This window comes from Anopheles moucheti, chromosome 3 (assembly GCF_943734755.1).
Source record: "Anopheles moucheti chromosome 3, idAnoMoucSN_F20_07, whole genome shotgun sequence".
NCBI classification, from domain to species: Eukaryota; Metazoa; Arthropoda; class Insecta; order Diptera; family Culicidae; genus Anopheles; species Anopheles moucheti.
In genome coordinates, this window is record NC_069141.1 from 45,506,398 (window position 1) to 45,530,089 (window position 23,692).

Genomic DNA, 23,692 nt, shown 5'->3' on the forward strand with positions numbered 1-23,692 from the left:
AAAAATGGGTTTTATATGATTTTACTGCATGCTCCATTCATATTAATGATATCAATACGTAGATTGCGTAGATTCCACTACAGATGGTATGGAAGGCATCACGCGCCAATTTAAAACCGTTACAAAATTAACATGCATTATCTCTACGGCCTGGCGAAAGTGCTTGTAGATTCTTTCAAATCCTTTCTGAATATTCGTCCGATAATAAGTAAAAACTACTGTAAAATTCGAAACGAATTAAAACGAGTTTGTGATATTTCCGCTTAACAAATGTAGCTACAAAGTGAATAATAAATTCGATACAATCATATCGATACAATAAATTCAATGCCGTATAATAATTCAAGATATAAATAAAAATGTACGGTTTATTACTTTACTACAGCTGCATCTGAAACAGCAAGGGATGATAATCTGTTTGAAACAGATAATCTGTTTCAAGTTCTGGGTAATCTATTAATCTCTTCCCTGGTGCATATTCAGCATGTGTGAACAGTGATTACAAGCTGATGTAATTAAATCTAGCACTATAACTCCTGCAAAACTTGTGGAGTGTATTTTACAAAGTAAATAAAAGGGAACAAATAAGGCACTATGCCCTTTTAAAATGCGAGTGCTGGTTGTTATGTATTATTTTTCTTTCGTTAGAACGGCCTGGCCGTATCGACTTACTTTAACCACGTATCCGGATAGTCAGTCCTTGCTACGGGGGATTGGTCCGGATGGGATTTTGTTCCGGTCCGTTCGTGTGAAGACCATCATGCCTCCGGGCCGCCCCGTGCTGCTTGTTATGAAACGATAGTAATTTTAAAATATGCATGGCATGCTTTCCGCACAGAAACAAAATTCACCACTTGAACCGCCTACCATAAACGAAACCATGGTCTTCAGAACATTCACAATGGGAGGTGTTCGTGCCACGCGCATCAGTTGTAAATTTGTCTATTGTTCATTTCCGATGAATACAGTAGATGCCCACTGTACGCGGTAGCCTAGAAGCGCGAATTCACAACACGAATACTTTTTAAGTTAAACAGATGGTGCTGAAAACAAATTTATATTGCAAATGTATACAAATTGCAACTGATTTGCATTCATAGTTCGTCTGAGGTGCTTTATTAACTTGAAATATTTTCCCAAGTTAATTTATACACAAACGCACATGTAAAAAATTTACACACGCCTACACGTGCCAATAGAAACTCTGCACATGCGGATTCGTTCGTTCTCTATACATGGCGTATTTTCAAAACAATCTGTATAAATGTAATTTTACATAGAAGCAGAGTTATTAATAAATTGAACAAATTATCGATTTGAAATATTTAAGCACAGTTTTTAGGTAATTTTTGTACTCCATATATCGGGTCTGCTAATAAGCAGGAAAGAGTTATCAGTTCGATTGACCGATACCTCAATGCATGTGCGTACTTTTCACGAGGTGGAAACTGACACATTTTGACAGCACCCGACGAAATGCAGCAAGCAAAGGAGAACGAGCAATAAATGTTTGGATACTGTCGCTGCGTCTGTCCCTCCGAAAAATCTGGCTAAAAGGAATTGTTTTCCATAGTTTTTTCGCATCTATTCAGCTCACACAGCCAATTCTTACCGACAAAGTGCAATACAACGAGAATGTGCGAGACGACCTTCTTTAAACTGTTGACAAAAGAGTAAAACCTGGCCTCCAGCTTCAGAGTGATTAGAAAAGGTTTATCATTTTCTTTCATATCAATTTCTATCAATCGGAAACATGAATGGGTTATCCTTACGGATTTCCAATGTGCGAGCGAACGAGAATTTGAAGAAAAATTCCGAAATTCGAATGGATCTGTTCCAAGTGCCTTCTGTATATTTGACTGCGGGTAAACAACACTGCCACATTTGCACAGCTTTAGCCCATCCACTCAAATACATTTATTTCACTTGCAGATAATTCTTATCTAGATCAACTAAACTCATCAGAAACCATAGAAGGGCAAGTTAAAGTTCTTAAAGAGGTATGATGTATGTGGTTAGTGTAATAGCATAGTATGTACATTTATGTTCTCCTTTCAGTACTCGTCCTTTGTGGTAGGACTGGAGGATTCACTGAAATTACATGTACAAACATTGGCAAACTTGTTCATGGACGCACCGCTTAAGCATGCAGTGCGAAATACGATAGCCCGGTCCTTAAGCAACTTGACCGCCAGCCGTGAAATCGTCGCAGCCAGCATTGCGAACAGTATAAAAGCACGCATTGAACAAGACTCCATTGGATCGAGTGAACCAACGCGGCGAAATACAACAATATGTAACATCGGAAGTTGTTTCGAAAACTTCAAAGTGGGTTGTGAAGCTGTTCGCCTTAGCCTGCAGCAATTATTTCAATTTCTGAACAAATCCGTGATGGTGTATCTGGAACGAATGAAGTACGTAAAACAACTGTATTCTCGTTATCGCGTTACAAATAGCACATAAGTAATATTTATGTCATTTGCAGCGATCAGGTTTCTCCTTCGGATAAGAGTGAGCTATGTTTATTCATTCATTCTGCTATCAGAATCGTAATATCCTGCTTCCAACAGTTCCCCGATCAGTTGAAGGCATCGTACGAGGGTGAAAAAAATGTGGAGAAACTTGTACTCATATGCTGGGATTTGTTGGAAAATCCGGAAATACCGATGGACACGAAAACTAACTGTGGTATACTAATAGCAATGAATGCTAATCTGGAGAGAAGATTTTTACGGCTAGCGCAACGTATATTCGACGAAGATAGTTCAGCAAAGCAAATGTGTTTGGTGAATGGGATAATCTGTACGATAGAAAATGAGCACTTCACCGATCCGGAATGGAAAGGTATAGAAGTGCTTCATCAGGCAGCAACGGTTTTAAAAGAAATTTCAGAGGAAAACTCAGTGGAAGTAAGCATCGTACTAGGTACGACACGTGGCTTTTTCCAAATGACCAAACGACTGCTTAGTCTGAAGTTGGATGGTTACAAAACATCGGAGCGAAAAGAGCTCGTTGACATCCTAGCCATAAACCTGCGCTACTCGCTGTCCCATCTGGATCATTATGTAGACAGCATACGACATATATCGCGCGATTTGCTGAAGTGCACTATACAACTAGGGACACGGCTAGACGATACTCTAAACGCTATCATCTACGATTACATTCGTAACGGAGGGATTAACATCAACACAAAGTGCATATTGATCAGTGCAATATCTTCAATATTGAAGTCAAAGGAAGTGCTGCGTGCCATTCCAGATGTTCCGGAATTTTTACTTCGCTCGCTTACTCGAAATGATCATTCGAATACCAATTTGCATATAAACAATTGCTATGAATCATTAATGATGTCCTACTCGTATGAGGAGAACAAACAGGAATGGTTTAATCGGTGGATCAACCCGATTCTGATGGAAATTACTAACGGTCGTGATGGGATCGTCAGCGCAGCCGCTGAAGCAGTTGACACGACCGTAGCATCTTCTCCCGAGGAGGAAGAAGCTACCAGCGATGGAAATACTGGAAATGACATACGAGAGACACTGCACGACCTCATTAGAAAAGCGATTCGTGCCTATCCAGAAATCGCTATTTACATGATCGATAGTAAAATTGGTATTAGCTACGGTTTAGTGCTGTCCTCTTTAGGCATCGCACGGAAAAATGGGCTCTTTGATACTGTACAGTCAACGGAAGCCATGTGGAAAAACCTGCTCTCCTATACTGATATTCGGCAGGCAATGATATCTTCAGACGATTCAACCCGTATGTCCGCCTTGTACCTGATTACAGAATGCCACAAAAGCACCGAAATATTCACCAAACAAGACTTAGAATGCATTCTCTTTTTCCTCGAAACGAACATTAATGTCCAGGCGGCTTCTTTGCGACAAAAAATTACATCCTGTATGAAGAGTGCCCTGAACCGTCTGCGCTCGGGTTTTTTGAGCATCATTAAGAAGTCAGACATCGATGGAAAGAGCCACTATTACTACGAGTTCGTCAAACGGTTGCACGAATTTTGTATCGTTAATCAGTTCATCGGTGCCAACTACAGCCGGCGTGCAATTTCGTTCCAGATTTTGCTTCAATTATTGCAGATTTCTTCCTACATTTTCTACGACGATGAGAACATAAGCATGTGGAATGAAAGGCAGGTGCGCATTCTACTGTCGGCTTTGCAGGATAGCTACGAGTCTAACAAACATTACTCCCTGAAAGTGTTATCGTTTTGTCCGAAGCAATTCATTGAACAGTTCAATGATGAACTTAATTACGAGGTCACTCGCACGCTCATGATCAGTCCACGACCGAATGATTCGTTGTCGGCAGCGTATTATCTTGAATATCTGTGCTTTGTGAATAGCACTATTGATACACCCCGTCTAGAGATTGAGCCAGTTAGCTGCGGTGTTGCGACTAAGGTGTACCGTTGCTTTCTATGGTGCGAGGAAATTCTTATGCAAGGATTCAGATTAGCTAGCCACTCACTTCTTCGTGCTTCACGTGAGAATCCAATGTTCGGTGCATTGATTTGCATTCGCCATTTACTGAGCAAACTAGACTTCAAGGAGCTCTCGCGGGATGAATGCTGGCGCACTTCTATAACCCGTTTAATTAGTACCTGTGACAGCATTGCAAAAGTAGTTTCAGTAGTAACCAACAATTCTTCGCCAGAAGGAACATTTTTAGACGATTTCGTAGAATCAAATCTAAACGAATGCACCGACATAGAGATGGATGAAGTAAATGCGTTGGAGTCATACGATGAGATCAATAGTTCCACCCAAAACACAACGCATGATGAGGCTAATGAGGCGTACAAGCCGGAAACCACACCACAAATGATTTTACTTTGTTCTTGGCGCACGATAAAAGAAATTTCACTTATACTGGGCGATATTGCATCGCGTTCTCCAATCATCGATACGGGAAGCACTGTAATGCAGGGCGAGAATGGTGGACTTTTGACTTGCCAGCAGATTTTGAGCATTGGAAATCAATTCATTGAACTGCTCTCTGAAACGAAGCATCGCGGTGCATTTGAACAAGCTTACATTGGGTTTTCAAAAATATGCTTACGCCTCTGGGGTTCCCCACATACTGAGCTACATCAGCTGCCGATGCGCTGGATAAAAGAGTTGATAAATGCCATAACGGGCGGCATAAATACAGTTGCTACACCCGCAATCACTGGCAGGGACATCGCCGAGATCAACCTAGATAAACTGTGCGTTACTCGTCGTAGTGCGGGTATACCGTTTATAATTCAAGCATTGATAACTTCCGAGCTACAAGTCAGCTCCACGAAAGGACTACAGTTTTGCATGAAAACATTGCTCGAGCTATGCCGATCGCACAGCACAAGCAGTCAAACACGGACTCATTCGCTGAATATATTGCGTTCACTTTTTCGATCCACCGATTTGGGCGAAACTGTTGGAGAGTTCGTCTCAGAAGGCATCATGTGCGCTGTCAATGGTTACGAAGCGGAGTCATGGTCGGTAAGTATATCGAATGCTTTTTGCTGTGCTAAGCAATGGTTTGTATGTTGAATCATATGACTAACTAAACTTTATACTAACCTAGGAACGCAATTCATCAACTTTACTATTCTCCGCCCTGATGGTGCGCGTATTTGGTGTGCAAAGAACCAAAGATTCTGAAAATTTAAACATTCGCAACAAAATGACTGGGAGAATATTCTTTTTACGGTAAGATGATGAAAACCTGCAACACAATAAACTGCTTGCTAAATTATGTGCCTTTCTTCTCAGATATCCCGTGCTCTATGATTACTTTGTGCTCGAACTGGAAAAGGCTAGTAAAATCATCATCCAGGGCACTAGAAGTAAAAAGTTGCATCCGCTCTTATTGCTTTTAAGTCGACTGTATCCATCTGCGCTGGAGGGCAGTGAATCTAATTTGAAGGTAACTTTAACTTGATTCTTGATCCCTTTAGCAGTTTTGATAAATGTGTGTGTGTGCGTGTGATTTTCTATATCTATTCCAGCTTTCTCGGTTCGTACCGTTAGTCTCAATTTGTTCCGGTTGCGCAGAACTTCAAACGCGTTACTTGGCGGCAAAGATCATCTCCATAATCGTGTCACCGGATCTAATGTTCGATCGAATCTGCTTGCTATTGGAAAGCCTTAATCGTTCCAATAATCGAAACGTTAATCCCAATTCCTTACATGGTGCATTATTGCAAATTTTGTACCTCGTCAAAACCAAAAATCCCGGCCTGGTAGCAGCAGCAACATCGAGTGGACAGTTGAACAATTGGATCGAGTTGTACACCGCGATTTCAAATTATTTGTTTGAAGTAAAGCCCAATTTCATAATTTACAGTACCATATTAGATATATTGCTGGAAATTTTAGCACGGTATGTAAAAAGCTGCACTTTATGGAACTGTGTACAGTGTTATGGAATTTCATATTTTTTAATAATTTTCAGATGTCAACACATTATTATTGCAGAGGATGATCAATTTATAGATGATTTAAGCAACATTGTTGATTACCTGCTTAATTTGGCAAACCATCGAAACTTTTATGGAGAACCTTTAGTGTTTCAGAAAATAGTCCTGCTGAAAACTTTTATGTATCTGTATAGCGATGACGAGGCAGCCGTTCGAAGCTCCCACTGTTTCCTGTTGCGCATTGAATCGGATGGAGACAAACAGCAGTCACCAGAATACATACAGGCAATGTTAAACACGATCTTACTCGTGCTGGATATTGATCACATCGGAAAGCAATGCGAAGAATACGATATCACTCCTGTGGAGGTGTTTTATTTCCGCAACATTTGCGAACTGAAGCCGGATCGATTAAGGTGGCTGAAAGCGGAACTGTTGCGTTCGCAGCAATTTCACTGCTGCTTACGACGGTTGACCGCGCCTGAGAATGAATGTCACAAGCAACCGTACACAATCCAGGTGAAGGCTTATCTAGTACTTAGCTACAGTAGTGTGGCAGTGGGCAACGTATTACTCGATGGGAAGAGCATTCGCGAAGCAATACAAATCATATACAAAGCAGCCAACAGTCAGCCCTATCAACTACGCAGTGCCATGTTCCGCTGTTTAAAACGTATGCTGCAAAACGAGGCTAAGGCGTCAAGTGAGTTTACGCTGAATGTCGATTTTTTACCTACTCTAAGCGCTGCATATCAATCAAAACCCATTAGGTAAAAACGAGTGTACCAAGTTTTTTTTGGCGAGGCATTAATCCACTTTAACTTTTACAGATTAACTGCGGTGGAGTGTTTGCACATAGTTGGTAGGAAAATTTTCGATGGCAAATCTCTAAACCAGTACATAAGTTTCAGTTTTGCACTGCTGAATTTACTTAGTGATGACGAATGTACTATCCGTGCCAAGGCATCATTAGTCGTTAGTCAACTTCACCATGTGATTGAGAAAGTGAAACAAAGTAAGTTGAAGTTGTAGTACTAGTTTTGAGCGCTTTCTTCATCATGGCTCTATGTTAAATGGTATTTCTCTCTGTCCCATGTTTCAGAACCCCTCGTAGCGACATACGCACAAAGTGCATATTTACGACTACTGAGCAAAACAATGACTGCTCATAAGTTTACCTTAAACCAGATAGTGGCCGCTATCGTCGTGATATGGATATTAAAAGAGCAGGAAACGGAAGACGATTCCATCAATATTGACGATGTAACCGATGTAAGGACGAACGGTCACCGAACATGGGCAATGATCTGTTTTAATGACACTCTGTTTCTAATTTTCAGCTTAAAGTGTTCGACAAAAATGAAGTAAATATCTACGGTGAGTTAGAATTGGTCCGAGACTATTGCATAGCGGAGCTACAATACTTGGAATCGAGCGATGCAGACTACAGCCTGGATAGCAATATTGATAAAATTCAAAAGATTGTCGACAAACATCTAAAGCAGCCAACGTGTATACGGGAGTTCTTGCAATCTACCGCAAAAATATCATCCAAGCTAATAGGAATCGTTCTGTAGGCACACACGTATGTTTTGCTTCATCGAGTGCCGAAGTAAAAAAAATGTAAAAAATAAACTTGATATAAATGTGGAATCAAAATTATGCACATTTGAATTTTAGATGAACATGCTTTGGTAAGTATTTAATAACATAACAAAAGTTAGAATAGAAATAGAAAGTTGACACATGTATTGACGAAATTCGAGGCAGATTTAGGTAAACTGTTGCTTATTCTTAATTTATTCAGTGGTTTAGTTTAACAATCTTATGTACCAGCGTCCTACAAGGATAGGCAATTTGTCCAAACTGAGGCGATCATGTAATCAACAGACGAATGTTCCACGATTTGTTTTTTCTTTATTTTTTGTCTTCTCTACAATTCCGTACCCGCTGTAGCACGAGTTATTCCGAGCAATACACAGAGCAATACATCGTTCCATTTAGAGGTTGAGGGGGTAAAATATTCCCGAAAGTTGTACTCATGCGCCATTAAGCCCAGCGGTAAAGCACGAGCCCAAACGAGCCTCCGCATCGGGGCTTTAGCTTTCAGTCTCGACCGAACGACCGAATGGTTCCAGTTCAAAAAGAGCCGCGGTAAATCGATAGTCTATCGTGTGCTAAACCGTGCTGCTATACTTCTTCAACATGGTAAGCAGAACCAAGTCTGGAAAATACAGCGTGCACGGATGAAACGGAGTTTGAGGCAGCCGTGCTTAAAGGCGCCAGCAGTACCGACATGCGCCTTATTAGATTGCAGGGGTAAAACATCATTCGCTCTACCGTACAGACTTGTTTTAGTGGCAAGCTAACGATATAATTGTTCCTAGTATTATCATTTCCGCCAACCCAGGAACGGTTGTAATTTATCGAACCGAGAACAGCGAGAAGCACGCAGGCCACAGATAACGCACTTGTACGAAAAAATAGATATTCGCAATGGAATAGTCGCGGGTTGTAACCAATCGCTAGAGTAGTGATAATCAATCATGCAAGCGAAAATGAAAGTTCGCATAAGATTAAAAGGAAAGTTGGCATGCACCATCATAACCACTTGGAAGTAATTCAGTTCTGCGTCGTTTAATGTTCGATTCGATTCTATCGATGTGAAAAAAGTGCCTACAAAATCCTCTTTCGTGTTGTGTCATAATATGACTGCATAGAGTATCCGCTCTTCTCCAACACAGTACAAGTGAGACACGGATACCCACCCGTTCCGTGAATACTTTCATGGTAAGCCAAAGATGTATGTGCGCGTGTGTGTGTATGTGTGTATGTGTGTTATACGGGAAATTTTTTTTCGTCAAATGTGCAAAAGTGTAACTTCCTGAAACCGAAGAATGCAGCAGGCACGTAGTAAAGCTCTCGTGTACGGGTTTGTCACTGTTAGGTTCCTGATCATGGATATGAAATAAATGATATTTGAGTTTTCGAGAGCATGCCAACGCAGTCCAAGTGGTTAGCTAAGCAGCTACACAGTGGTTTCCCCAGTGTCATTCCCCGTTTTGTTCCGCTGTTCCCTTTTTGCAGACTACACACATGCTGCGGGCAGCTATCTCTCCGGAAGCCATCGGAATTTGATGAATGGATCAATATATGGTGGTGAACTCCATTGCATCACACCGTCACTATCATCGGAGCCGTTCGTCCTTATCGTCACCATCGCACCCCCCCCACGAGAATAGGGCAAAACGATGTGCAATACCGTTAATGGAAATCTCGGAGCTACAGCGAAAGGATCCGGCCAGTGATTTTTGCTCAAAAGTTCTGATAAATCACGAGTTGAAAGTGTGTGGTGCGCAAAACGGAGTGTGGGTGCAGTGAAACTATTTGCTCGCAAAAAATTGAAGGAAAATCACTAGTTCTTGCCGTACCGCTTCATAGTTCCTAGGCCAATTTCCTTCCCTCTACCTGGCGCCGGAATCTATCGGTGTCGCTTTCGCCTTCCTGTTTCCACTTTCCTATCCTTCCTTCCTGCTAAGCTAGAACGCCTAAGGTGTATTTGTTGAACGCAATGAATGTAGCGTCGTCGTCTCCATCGTCTCGTAAACAGAAACGCCTTGGTCCAGCACCAATTGCCTCAATGGAAGATACTACGGCAGAGGAGAAAGCACAGGTACGCATCTAAAATGTAAAGCATTGTGTTGTAGTAGAATGCCTCCCAACTTGCCACAATCCAATCGAACTGCTAAAGCATCAGTGGTATGCCAGTATTACGTCACTAATGGCAATTGTTCCATGTCAAGCAGCAGAACATACAGCCGTATCGTTCGATTGTTTTAATTGCAAAGTTTAGCTGTAATGCACCTCTTCCTACTGTAAGTTCCACGTACAGCAAAGAAATAATCGTCCATTCTTGTCGACTCAAACCGGAACTACTACCAAGTTTTGCCCACAACATGCTCACGATTATTTAATCACGCCTCGGTGTATCGTTCGTATTTCAAAAATAGATCTTTGAAACACCGAAAAGAGGTCAGATTTCGATTATGAGCCATCATGTCTTTGCTGGACAAGCACCGTGTGTTGCTTTTGCTGCGCTACTGTCATTTGATGTCCTATTTTTGAACTCGGCTCTCCTTTTCCCCGGAAGAACGCTTCGCCTATATCCTTTTTACCGATTAATGACGAGAAGAAGAGTATCCAAAAGGAATAAACCGCAATTCTGCAAGATGCCTCATTTCCACTTTGTTGCGTTCTTAGCCTTTTTGTGCTTTTCTATAGCAAACTTGCTGACATTTTCCTTTTGTCCTTTTTGTATGTGTGTGATTGTTTCCCATGGTCAAAAGATTGCTATTTCTGCTGTTCGTTTGCTTTTCTGTACTAATGTTTTTTTGTTCATTTGGTTCTCTCCGCAATTCTCTACTTTAAAATCTTCTGTGGATATTCTCCCGTTTTCTCTTATTTATTCAGAAATAGGCTCTTGTGATACTCACGTCCGTTGCATTTTGTTTGCTCGCATTCGTTCCACCATTCTCGCTGGTACTACGAAAGCGAGATTTTCCGGTCTTATGGTTACTACCAGCATGAACACGTTAAACGTGTCCTTTTCGTTCAGTAAAGATGACAGTTACGTTTCTGGAACGTACCGAGAAGGATAAATATACTCCCATGTGACGCTGATAGAAGACTCGATTGTGCTTATTTTTCACTTTAATATGTTCTTTGACACCACCTACAAGGAAGAATTTCAAATGGTAGAGAACATTAAAGGTGTTGAGAGTTGCAATTGTTTTCTGTTGTTTAAACGTTCAAAAAGGGGCGGTCCGATGGGGTATTTGGTAGCGGTAGATGTCGTGTGAAGACTCGCGTCCAAAATCCCATTCCGACCAATACCCCGTATGCAGACTGATTGACTATCCCAGCTACTTCGTAAAATAAGTCACAGAGGGCCAGAAACGAAATAAGAAAAAAATACTTTTGTTCATATTAGATTTCGCGAGGGCTTTAAGTAGACTCCTAATCTAGCCTCATACAGCTATTCCTAACAAAATCAATATCTGACTAAATTATAATTTACAGAATTTCATTCTGAATCCGAATATATCTCACCTAGTAGTTTGCTACTACTTTCTTTCTTTCTAGTTCGGTTAGTAAACTCATCTCATGAAGTTAACAAGAGATTTATTTAAAATTTAAAAAATTTAAAGATGTATGTTAAAAAAATAGATCCAATCAGATTGTGCAACTGGCTAAATTATATTTGGCCCTTTCACATCTAATAACCCTACCCTCACCTTTGCAGATGGAGCAGCAAAATCACCACAATCTGCAACGGTGGTCACAGGAAAAATCCTCAATCGATTCATCCCGTGGTTCACCGACCAAAACCTTTGACTGCCCATCGGCGCTGATACCGGCCACACCGCGTATAGACATTAGCCGAGCCTCTTCTCACTCATCCCATCACGACAGCAGAGACAGCAGTCCCGAAAATGTCTTCGAGCAGGTATGATGCGGGGCACATTTGTCAGATGCAAGTACACGTGATGTACCACGGATCGATACATGCTGCTTATTTCACTAACTAATACAAATGAGCCTATAATCAATTTCGAATCTTTCCATTTGCTTTGGTACCGATGCCACTTAACACAGGTCGGTACGGGCACATTGCAAGACTCAGGAGTACTCGGTTTTCGCGAGGAAGATACGCTAGACTTGCGGAACTCGACCGAGGAGCTACAGTTTATGGAACCGGAAAAGGGAAATCGAGAGAAGGAGAAACCCAATACGCAAGTAAGTATCAGCATTAAGTCGACAAATGGAAATGCATGACGGCATGCCGTTCGTGCAACACACTACTTCTTACTTACGCTGGTAATTTAATCATGTGTGGATATTGGGTCTGTGGCATCGATTTTGTTCTGCATATGAGACGCTACATTGCCGTTTACGGATTGAAGCTTCATTGTCAATTGTGTGTTTTCTGTTGCTAAAGTTTGGCCGGTTAGTATTTATAGGATCTCAGTAAATGGTGCAATTAATTATTATGACCTTCAGGGTTCTATAAATAGGCCAATACATAAATATTGTACTTTGTTACTTTGAGCAAAATTCTACTAGTTTGAGAATCAGTTAAATGGAATGATAAAGATAAAGACTACAGCCCGGCACTGCTGTACTACTGTGATAGAGAGGATAGAGACTTAAATTCGGTATCGATCAAGCATAAAATTATTTGCCTCAAATCAATTCTCCTAACTAGATAAGCAGGTTTTGCATAAGGTGAGAATTTAGGGGAACAAAGCTCATGAACCCATTTGAATGCACAACTTGCTATGAAAGTGCTATGAGCTGAAACGTCCAATATTTTAAACCATTTTGTATTCCAGATTAATTATGGATCTTGCCCAGCGCAACGCTACTCGCCAATCATTTGGAAGCTGGAAGAACAGCCCAATCAGCAGCAGTACCAGTTCCAACAGCAACAGCAACATAATCGCAAAGATTCGGCCAGCTCTGAGGTTGTGGCATTCCTTTCGATTTCCGGACGTACCAGTCGCCTTTCAAGTGTGGGCAGTCAGGGATCAGCTAACAGCAAACTGTCGGCTACGTCAGCAGTGTCCGGAATTTCCCGCTCGCCTTCACCTCACAAGATGTTGCTGGAGACGTCATTTTGTGGTGCGAAGCCCATGCAAGCGTATGCCGAAGGTGGTATTGTTGGAGGTAGCCTTGAACCGTCTACAGAACAAATGTTGGAACAAGTAATACTGTCCCGAAAGAAGGATCCAACAGAAGCAGTCCTGGCGGAAGGTATACATGTGCACTCCTCCAAAGCAATGGCCGGCTCCACGTTAGAGGATGGTTTTCGGCGAGGAGTGTCGGAAAGCACCCCGCAACAACCGCCCCCTGGTGGAGGAGACACCCAGGCAACCCAGCAAGGTTCGGCAGGGGGTCATGCACGGCGCAAGTCGGACTGTGGTATGGGTACCGCGAATAATCTCGACATACAAACTCTTAAAACCAATCAAACTAGCCGCAGCGTTGGCAACAAACGTCACATTCCTCCACGAGATTTGAAAAACTCGATTGTCGGTGTCATGCCCAGCGGTACGGAGTACATCCGAATTAAACTGAAACCGGACCATTGCTACAGCGATAACGGCATCGCGGACAACGAACGCGTCGTAGAGAAACCGAAGGATGGTGCCCAGGAACTGTCGGTACCGTCAGCCCACGATCGAACACGTGCGTCCAGTATTACCCGGTCACCATCACCAGCAAACGTGAGTGTTTCACGAAAGAATTCGTTTTGTTCGCTTTTTAAATTTAAAGATGGCGTTCCCACTGATAAACCTACTAACCTCCAACAGCAGCACCTACCACGGAAAAAGCGTACGTCGACGGCGTCGAACGAATCGGGCACGCTGGGCGGTCGGTACGATCAGCAGGCAGATCATCCTAGCGCATCGACCAACTCAACACCATCGAAACAGAAGCTTGTGCTGAAAATGTTCAAATCAAAACGGGACCCAAAGTCAAAGTCTCCCTCTCCGATGGGTTCGGCAGTCGACGGCATCGGCCAATCGTTCTACAGCGCTGGTAGCAATGAGCAACATACGGCAAGCAACATCGGTGCAGCACGCTCGCCCGGCTCTACAGGTTTGCGCTATTACGACGCTCCGCTCGATGGTCAAAGCATACACATTCCGTTGCACACGCCACCAGAGGAACGTCGGTTGGGGTCATTTCGTAGTGCGGCCGGTGTGACCACTTCCTCGTTTGTGGACACAACGGCATCCGCTGCCGGTGGTGGATTTGGAGCACAAGTGTCCGTATCTGCATCCGGCACACCAACAGGGCATAGCAGCATCACTCAAAAACATGCCAAAACCCCGAAACAGCAACGCATTGCCAATATGACGGTTACGATACACGATCGACCTAAACCGATGCCGCCGCTCAAATGCTACAGGATCGACAATCCTGACGGTAGTGTTATAATACCACTTAAATCGCCGATCGAAGATAAGGAGAACAGTTCACAAAACTGGGAGAACGTTATCGGGGAGCTGTCACAGCGGATTGAAAAGCAAGTTAGCGAGGATCACGACGACAGTTTAAAAAGGCCCAACACTGCACCTACTGGTAATCAGGGACGGTCGGCACCAAAAACGTGGAATGAAATTGAGCCTGCCAATCGCCGACAGGAACAAAGGCAAGGCAGCGAATTTGCAACGCCACCTCCTCCGCCGCCGCCACCACCACCGACATCCCGGACGAAAGCACCAAAACCTTCTGTACCTGTTCCGACGGAAACTAAAGCATTGGTTGATGTAGATGTTCATAAGTTACAACACGTTCAACATCCCACAACGTCGAAGATAAGTACTTCTATGCGCCAAAAGCAGGCGGCACTGTTCCAGATGCGCATGGGTTCTGGAAGTGAGGAACAAATATTTAGCACCACGCTTAAAGATTATACCAAGGAGATGAACCGGAATAGCTCAACCGTAAGCCAAAGCTCGGAAGGCTCGCTACAGAAAGCGTCGTTTGAGCAGGAGGATGGTGCTGGCTGCAGCAACGTGGAGGTCGACAGCGGTGTTGCAAGTGGTGGCGGCGCGCAAGCAAGGAAACAGTTGGCCGGTAATTGTAGTGAGCATCCAAACGACCATGTGACAGCCGATAGTGTAACATCATCATCTTCACCTCAACAGGTCATGCAGGCGAAAGGGGCGATGCTGATGAAGGAACTACATGAACACCACAAAAAGCACCAGTTAAGGCAACAACAGCAACAGCAACAGCAACTAAAACGGGAGCAGTTATCGGTCAGCTGTGGTGCAGAGAGTAGCACAGAAGCAATAACTGATGATGCAACAGCAGCAGCAGTAGTGTCACGTAGTAGTAGCCCTGCCGAATGTATAAGTAGTGATGCAAAGCACCACCAGCACGACCACCACCAACACCAACATCAACACCAGCATAATAATCATACCTATCGTCAAAAGTACCATAATCATGATCATTTGTCATCGACCGAACGACCAGGCTCGAGTGCTACTGTCGACGACGGCATGGCATCGTCGGAAAGTGAGAAGGATTCGGAGTTCGATTCCGCATCGATACGGGCCGGCCGGCACGCGCTTCGTCCCAATATGCTCGCGATCGAAGATCACGAAAGTGCTGGTCTAGTATTTCAGGAATCATTTGACGACGAACTGCCATACATTCCCACTACGCTGCCGGAAGAGAAACCGGTAGGCATCAAGCTAGTACCGGCCAAGGAACGCACGCAGAACGATTTGAAAACTTATCCCCTAGAGCGGCCACGCTCAACCACTCCGATCCATCCCGGTTCGCTAGATAAGTATTGCCATGATCGGTCGGCCACTGCTGGAGCACGAGCAATGGCTGCACGTGTGAACGTTGGAGGCGAAAAAACACCGTCCCAGCGTGATTCCACTACAAACGGTACGGGTGTGGCGAAGCTGCGCATTAGCCTACCGGTCAAGAAGCCCAGTGAGAATGCCAGCTCTGGAGCGGGATCACGAGTGTTCGAGCATCGATCATCGCTGGGTGCTATCACAATGACCACAACGACAGCGGGAGCAAGCACGGGAGGGACTGGTGCATCAGGAACCGGAACTACGGGTAGACAATATCGATCGACCTCGACGACGTCGGCGATGATGTCCTCGATGGTAATCAATAACCGAGGAATTGTGTCGGAAGATTCACCAACGCCGCCACCACTGCCACCGCGTAAAGCGTCTACATCATCATCGTCGGTGAATACGGCCACTCCGCCCGGTCACAAATGGATCGACGTTGAAGCAATACCAGAAATGCGGAAAGCACCGAAACGTATCACAGCAATACCACAGAAACAGCAGCAGCAGCCGACGCAGACACGAAACTCCAATAGTGAAAGCACCGATCGCTACACGCTTGATCGCAAGGAAATGGGCACAGACGGCCAGGTGTACAACTATGTCAATCCGGAAGATTGTCAATGTGAATGTCACGAGCATGAAAGGACAGCCGCCCATTCAAGCACAAGTGTCGGTGCACACGAAGAAATGATGGTCTCGTCGATCGAACTGGCAGATGACTGCAGACCACTGCTGCGTTCATCTTCGTCTTCGCTGACAGCGGCTCCCACGGCGGACGATTACACTGCAGACCAGAAACCACTAATGGACAGAGCAATTCCAGAAGATGAGGGGTAAGCATCGTATATATTCTCAGGCCAACCATTGATTCATTGACGACAGTATGCTTTTTTGTCCATAGATGTGGCACAAAGTAGTCTGTTGTAAAGCCAGGAAGATCCTTTTAAAGGCGTGCTGGGTAGTAAATGTGGGCGAATGAGGTGGGAAAAGCTACTCCAACCATTTGCACGCGCTTGTCGAAGTCGTTCGATTGTAAAGCATAGAACGTGCATGCAAGAAAGCTAATAGTTGATATATCGAAACACGTAAAACAGTCACAAGCAACATGCATTTCATATTCGTTTCATATTCGTATTGCAATACGCTACGCTGCTCGGACCATAGATAAAACAAAACTTACAAACAATTTAATAATATATTAGGAACCGCATACACAATAGAAAAAAAAACATACAATAAATCACAATTGGCCGGACACAAAAGAGAAACATAATACTACTACTGTCACTACTTTAGTACATTTCATTGTAAGCCCATGGTCGCGGTAATAAGAAGCAAAATCCATAACGTTTACACTGATGGTGTATCTGAACCCTAATTCTCAGATATCCATTATCGTCGTGCACCTCAGATAACACGGACAACCGAATCGGAAAGCCACACTTTACGAGAAACGTTTAGCATTTTGACACTCGGATGATGCAAGCAAGAAAAACGATCTGGTAGTATAATTAGTGGTACCAAACTAACCAATTTACCAACGACGCATGTATGGTGGAATTTTCCTTCCAATGTTAGTTCCTCTATGCATTTGATCCGGAGATATCAAAATTCCAAGACGTGAACAGCTTTGACGATAGTAAGCCGCAATGCACGAAAGCTTCATGAACAACAAGCGGATAAAATCTAACTTTGTAGACCGTATTCTAATGATCTTCAAATCATCATGTTCACTCCAAGTCCAAGTCCCAGCAAACACGTTCAACTGTTTTTAAACCTTCATCGAACAATTTTTGGCGCAGACGCTCGCACTATATACACTTGTGTTGTATTTGTATCGTTGCAAAGATATATAACGTTAAATAAATTAATAAAGAAATCATTTAAACATCAGTTCAACAAAGCAGTTTAGTTTAGTATGGAAGTGTGCGAACTGAATTTGGTTACAACGATTTGATCCCAGATTTACATGTGTCTCTTTAATTGTTATACTGTTGTTTTTGGATGTTCCAAGTGCGCAATACAAATTACCAAACATTAAATTGAAATATCTTATTAAATATATAATTCACAAGATTAAAAGCAACTGCCACAAAATAAGTGTTGGGTTACTTGTATCGAGCCGACTCCAATCCAGTTCAGTAACAAGATACTCCGTACAGAGTACGTCTCCGAGACACTTCCATCGATTGACCTTATTCTGATCAGAAATATCATTAATTTCCCAGAAGAAACCTCTCATCATCGGAGAAATCACTCTAGGCATGAAACAGCGTTGTCCTCTGTTTAATTTCTACTTTACGCCACGGTTTTGTAGGTCAGATTTCGACAAAAAGGTGCAGGTTTGTAGGACTGAGGACTTTCTACGAGGCACATATGTAAGTTAAACAATGTTTCTGGGTTGGTTCCGTCACTTTAAATACGGTAATTTCAGTGTTTAATTTGTACATTCGTAGAAAAGGTAGTTGGAAACGGGGAACGGAAAATCAACCACCGATCAGATCTTCACCATGCAGCAGATATTGGAGAAGATGGCAGAGCCGCAGCTACACTCGTTCCATCTCCTCATCGCATTCAAGGCCCCATACATGCATTCCAAGATAAAATTTTATGAAGTAATGAGCATTTTTGGAATCCCAGCCAAAATTACCAGAGTAGTGCGTATGACAATGACCAACGTCAAATGTCAGAAGATGCGCCAAAGAGATGGGCTAGCTTGTGTACTCTTAAACCTAGCTCTAAAAAGTTGCCATCCACGACTTAAGGGAGTAAATTTCGGGGACCATCTTCTATGAATCAATACAGATCTTGCCATACGCGGATGAAATAGATATCATTGGTTTACGGCTCTCTTACTTAGCGGATGCTTACCACAGGATTGAACAGGCGGCGGAAATCCTCGGGTTTCCACAAATCCTAAATTACGCAAAGGTGACGTACAAATAGGTGAGCGCACTTTCGAAGTCGTCCCAAAATTTTACCTATCGTGGGACAAAAGTTAGCACCGACAAATACATTAATGTTAGAATACACGCTAGGGTGCTGGCAGCCAACTTGTCATTCTACAGTCTGAGGACAAACTGTCCACTCAAAACACCTGTCGCGACGAACAAGCTTGGATTATATAGAACTTATAGATTTCAAGTACTCATATACGCATCTTAGACAAGGATTTTGTCCAAAACTGACGAAACCCTCTTAACCCTCTTAAGAGGAATATGTTCAGAAGGATTTTTGTGTGTGGAATGTGTGGAAGGACAATGGAGGAGCCGCTGCAATGACGACCTCTACGAACCTTACGATGAACTCAGTCGTATAGCCGATTAGACTCGCCAGGCTCTGGTGGGCTGGTCATTTCATGAGAATGATATCGGACGACCTAACTCGTAAGTCCCTTTATGTCGTCCACATGGACAGAGAAGGCGTGGTAGGCCCAAATTAAGACGGAGTGATGGCGTTGATGAATCTGCGAGAAAGTCCACAGTTAAGGATTGGCAGACGATGGCACTCGAGCGGTTTAGAAGACTCTTGCAGCAGACCAATACCACGATACGGTTATAACGCCGAACAAGTAAGAAAGCAAAACAACTCTGTGGAGTTCACAATGCATCGATTGTAATACATATTTACAACATTGTACATTTCAAAACTTGGGGCATATAGAAGCCACTTACCGGTGAACCCGTGACTGGACAAGACTTGTAAGAACAGTAAATGCACGCACGTAGCAACACCTGGGCCAGCTAGTTATCATTAAATTGTTGAAAAAAAAAACAAACAGTTGTGAAATCTGTACTACTTCTTCCTGCTTACCGAAGTATTGCCTCGGTTCACAGGAATCTAACTTCACGCGTTATTGTGGATGGATTCTACTATTCCTCATAGTTTGCGGAGCGGCTAAGGAGGGGTGTGCTAAATAGATTGTACTAAATGCCGATTGACGTACATGTTTACTTACCGCGGAAATATTTTCATACTTTGCACAATTGAGACACAAAAAAGGGTGATCCACTGATGCAAGTTGTTTTCCGCTGAAGATGAAAAGTTGACATGTTTGCCTTCAGAATAGCACACCCACAACACAGCAGCCTGTTGTGCAGCACACAAAATGGCCTATTGTTTACAAAGATTTTTACAAGCGATACAGGTCTAATGTTTGTTTAGCGAACTGATTAACTTAACAAATGATAAACAGTTCTACTTGAATTACTCATATATCGAAAAAACGTACATTAAATTAATCAATTGAAAGAAACAGTTCGACCCACTGCACTTCACTTGCTTGCCGCGTTTTTAAAAATTTTCAACTCTTCAGCACTGGATTCTCCTGCTAAACCCAGCCAGGCTTGTTTCGTTCAAAACAAACTGACGTTAGTTTCGTTAAGCAAATGTCAAGCTTCGGCGAACGCGGGCCCTATATGCGTCTCTGTCGGTATTGTTGCGTTCCTCTCGCTGAAAGTGAGCTCACAACTATGGGCTAATATGGCGGCGCATTTCGGACATTTTGCAGAAATCAAACAGCTATTCGATCGCAATATATGAAGAAAATGTCTACAAATCCAACCCATATTACCTTGGGCTTAATATTCGGTACATATAAAAACGTGAACTGCTGTCTTCTACGGTTAGATACTTGGTCGGAAATGAGCACCCTAAAAAGAAATGTTATTTTACTGGTCATGTATGGCGGTGGATTCGTTGTCCTGTTTCAACGTAGGTTCAGCTGTCGCCAGTGCGTAAGCGCGAGCGAGTCGGAGTATGTTCTGCCGGTCTGTAGACGCTGCGCTCGTCATGTTTAAATTACTTCACCTGTACCGCTACGAGCGATCGCGCACGAATCGAGATCCATCCGTACCGCGTGTGGTAGCAGCTGCAGGCCGAAATGTTTTTTAGACAGCTAGTGCCGCAAGTGATTCGTTAGCGTAGACAAATGTTGTTTCCTGTTTTCCAGCTGCACGGCAAAGCTTCAGACAAGGATGGAAACGACTGTGCATAACGCTGTCACACCGTGCACCTGAAGTGTTCAAACTGCGTTGCGTTTCTTTCGCGTTTGCGTGAAATTCAAGGATGTGCAAGCTAACACTATCTCATCTTCAGTTACGGAGTTAGTAATGCTGTAGTGAATTCCTTACTGACTTCGATTCGTGCAGTGTGTTCCCGCGGTGCCGTGTGTATGGTTACGCTTCCAATCATCATTAAACTCTGCCGGCAATGCATTGGTGAATATTTTCATCAAAGTGTGCGCGTCTGTTAGTTGCCTAATGTATACCGCTCTTACCGTATAGCTGCGTTACGCACACGAATCTTGCATCTCGGCGAATTATAGTGTGTTATAAGCGCAGAAATCCAAACCTCACAAAAAGTAACGTGTAAAAAGGTAACGAAAAACGGTAAATTTGGATGATCAGTGCGGCCATTATTAACGAGTTGTGTGCGTGGTGCTTGTTACTGGGAAGTGAAGCGAGAAAGTGAAGGGTCGTCAATGAAAACAACGTGGTTTTCGTATTCAGCCCGGTGCAATTTGAAAGTGCATATGCGTGTGTGCATCACAATAACCGTCATCGTTAGAGAGTCAATGCTTTAACCGACGTCCCATCGGGAAAAGGGGAGGCCACCAATTTCCCCATTTTACTGCAATCGCTCGTGGCCAATTTCGGTGGTAGCGTTTTCAGTGGTCCTTTAACCAGGCCTAGCGGTAAACTGGATAACTGCTTTCCGTAGCGCCGCACGCCACACACGCTCCCGGTCTCCGTGTGCCCCGCGTGTTGAGAAAAAGCATCCGTTGTGTTACGCGGCGAGGTGTTCTCTTTTTCCTCCTACGCCACGATGTGTAATGAAGATGTTCGTGTGAAAATTTTTGGGTGAAATTCACTAAAGTGCGCGCGCGGCATTGTATTTTGTTGTTTAAAGCGAAATAGTAAAGTAGGCGCAAACGGAAAGGAAACCCCGACGAGTGCTACGGGAGAACCGCTTAGAGCCAAAGCGAAACAAGCCAAAGGGGGAAAAAAACGGCGCTACTGCTTAAAACGTGTTCGTTGATTTTTTTTTCTGTTTCTCTTGGCTGTTTTTTATGCGCGTGCAGTATGGAGAAGCACGAGCAACAGCAACAGCAGCAGTTGTAGAGAGCTGCAAAGTGAGTGTGCGTAAGTGAGTGAAGAGTGTCGTGTGTGTGTGTGTGGAAAGGAAAGGAGAAAGGTGAAGAGGGTGACCCGCAGTGGAACGCAGCGCGCAACGGCAATCGATCCTCCCGCCGAGAGACGACTCCTATTGGATCGGAGCGGGGAAAGGAAGTAAGGGCCCGAAGTGGTCTTTGGCGGTGGCACAAGTGACGAAGGGCGGGGGAAAACGGAAAGGCGATCCATTGCTCGCATTTTTTCCGTCCGTTGAGTTTTGTGTATTTTCATTTTTACTTTCTGCCGCCGGTTAGTTCCTTAACGTTTTCGGCCACCTTTTTGGAATTTAATTCGCATTCCCAACGATCCCCGTCAAAGCTCGCGCTCACGCCGTGGCTTTACGTTAAAGGCACATACAATGAATTGGATTTACATCTTAGCCTGCATCTATGTATCGTCACAATTCCTGCTGCTCGAGGTAAGTTTGCTAATTGTGAGAAGATATTGTTTTCCTCCATGGCTACTGCACCAACCATGTCGTTTTAAGTTTTCATTGCCAATCTTTGAGTCGCCTAAATAGCCTGCCGCGCGCGTCTAAGGATCGGCCTGGTTAAGGGGTTAGGGTAGTCGGGCCTGGTTTGGGAAATAAAATGGAAGAAAAATGGAAAATAACAAGGATTGAACGATTGGTCGATTACTTCCAGAAAGGTAGAGGAAATAAAAGCAACATGGTCGAATATGGCAGAAGAACCACATAAACGCAGAAGAATATCCCTGTCTCTCTCTCTCCCTTTCTGTGTCTCGCTGTCGTCGGAAAGAAGGGAACTGAAGTGAGAAAAGAAAAGAGAATTGTAATGCTGCGAAGGAAATGCACGATTCACGCTATGTGCATCCATCAACAGTGTTGAACGGACGACGGGGCACACTTAAATTCGCCCCAAAATGATCTACCTTTAATTTTCACGTACTAAGGAAAGCACTCTTTGCCATTTCTCTTTTGATACCCGCTCCTGCTTCTCTTTTCGGTGGGGTTTTTTTTTGCTCATTATTCGTTTTTCCCAAAAACGCTACCAAGTACCATGCGAAAGGTGCAGTTTTGTTACCTTCTTCTTCTGCTGTTGTTAGTTCACCCTTTTGCATCATCATTCACAAATGTATTTATACGCGTTTTTATGTTTCCTTTCCATCGCGTTTTTTGTGCCTTTTCCCTTGCATTCGTCCTCACCTCTTGTTGGAAAAGGTGTACTTTTAGTATGTCAGCATTCACCTCGCTAGAGAGTTGAAACGATGCCACCTGGCTGTTGGGTCGAAATGGTATGGGTAACACAACTGTCGTCCGCCAAAGATGTGTGCGTCCGATTGGGAAAAACAAGCCGAGCCGGCATACGGTTGTGTATGTGCGTACGGTACCAAATGCCATACACACTCACACAACGAGACGCATGATGCTTGCCAGCGGGATTTCTCCTCGTCGGTTGTGCTTTTTTTGTTGTGTTGTGTACAAGGTACATCAGTCGCCTGCTGGCGCTTAAAAACTGATTTTTTACTATGTAAAACAATTGACATATTGTTCACAACCAACGTAAGCGTGCGTTTTTCACCATGTAGAACAGCACCAACTAACATCACGAACAATTCATTTAAAATGTATTGTAAAATATAAAACTTAACTTTTTTTATGATCTTTCTTTTGACTACTTTTTGTTGAAAATTCACCCAACTAGCCCGTATTTTTTAAATATATTTTATGCTTGAAT

General features: G+C 43.4%; 3 protein-coding genes across 4 annotated transcripts in view; all 3 read left to right on the forward strand.

The window, feature by feature from the left end:
• The first annotated feature begins 1,753 nt into the window (after positions 1–1,753).
• Positions 1,754–8,080, forward strand: LOC128301023 (thyroid adenoma-associated protein homolog). The gene is made up of 11 exons (XM_053037317.1): positions 1,754–1,865; positions 1,933–2,000; positions 2,059–2,414; positions 2,486–5,507; positions 5,593–5,717; positions 5,781–5,934; positions 6,017–6,390; positions 6,463–7,197; positions 7,258–7,442; positions 7,530–7,699; positions 7,768–8,080. The coding sequence occupies exons 1-11, from the start codon at positions 1,754–1,756 to the stop codon at positions 8,002–8,004; spliced, it is 5,538 nt and encodes a 1,845-aa protein (XP_052893277.1). The 3' UTR covers positions 8,005–8,080.
• Positions 8,081–9,998: 1,918 nt separating this feature from the next.
• On the forward strand, positions 9,999–17,812 carry LOC128303386 (uncharacterized). 2 transcript variants are annotated; one of them, XR_008287392.1, is made up of 6 exons: positions 9,999–10,100; positions 11,730–11,933; positions 12,083–12,223; positions 12,820–16,655; positions 16,724–17,324; positions 17,401–17,812. XR_008287392.1 is itself a non-coding variant. In XM_053040323.1 (5 exons), the coding sequence occupies exons 1-5, from the start codon at positions 9,999–10,001 to the stop codon at positions 16,737–16,739; spliced, it is 4,299 nt and encodes a 1,432-aa protein (XP_052896283.1). In that variant the 3' UTR covers positions 16,740–17,812. The 2 variants fall into 2 exon arrangements, 1 of the variants encoding a protein (XP_052896283.1); XM_053040323.1 differs by having other exon boundaries at positions 16,724–17,812.
• Positions 17,813–22,353: 4,541 nt separating this feature from the next.
• The window catches only part of LOC128305850 (neurogenic locus protein delta), a 28,411-nt gene continuing 27,072 nt past the window's right edge, over positions 22,354–23,692 (forward strand). The window contains exon 1 of the mRNA XM_053043468.1: positions 22,354–22,413. Within this exon, the coding sequence (XP_052899428.1) occupies positions 22,354–22,413 (60 nt within the window). The remainder of the gene's footprint in view (positions 22,414–23,692) is intronic.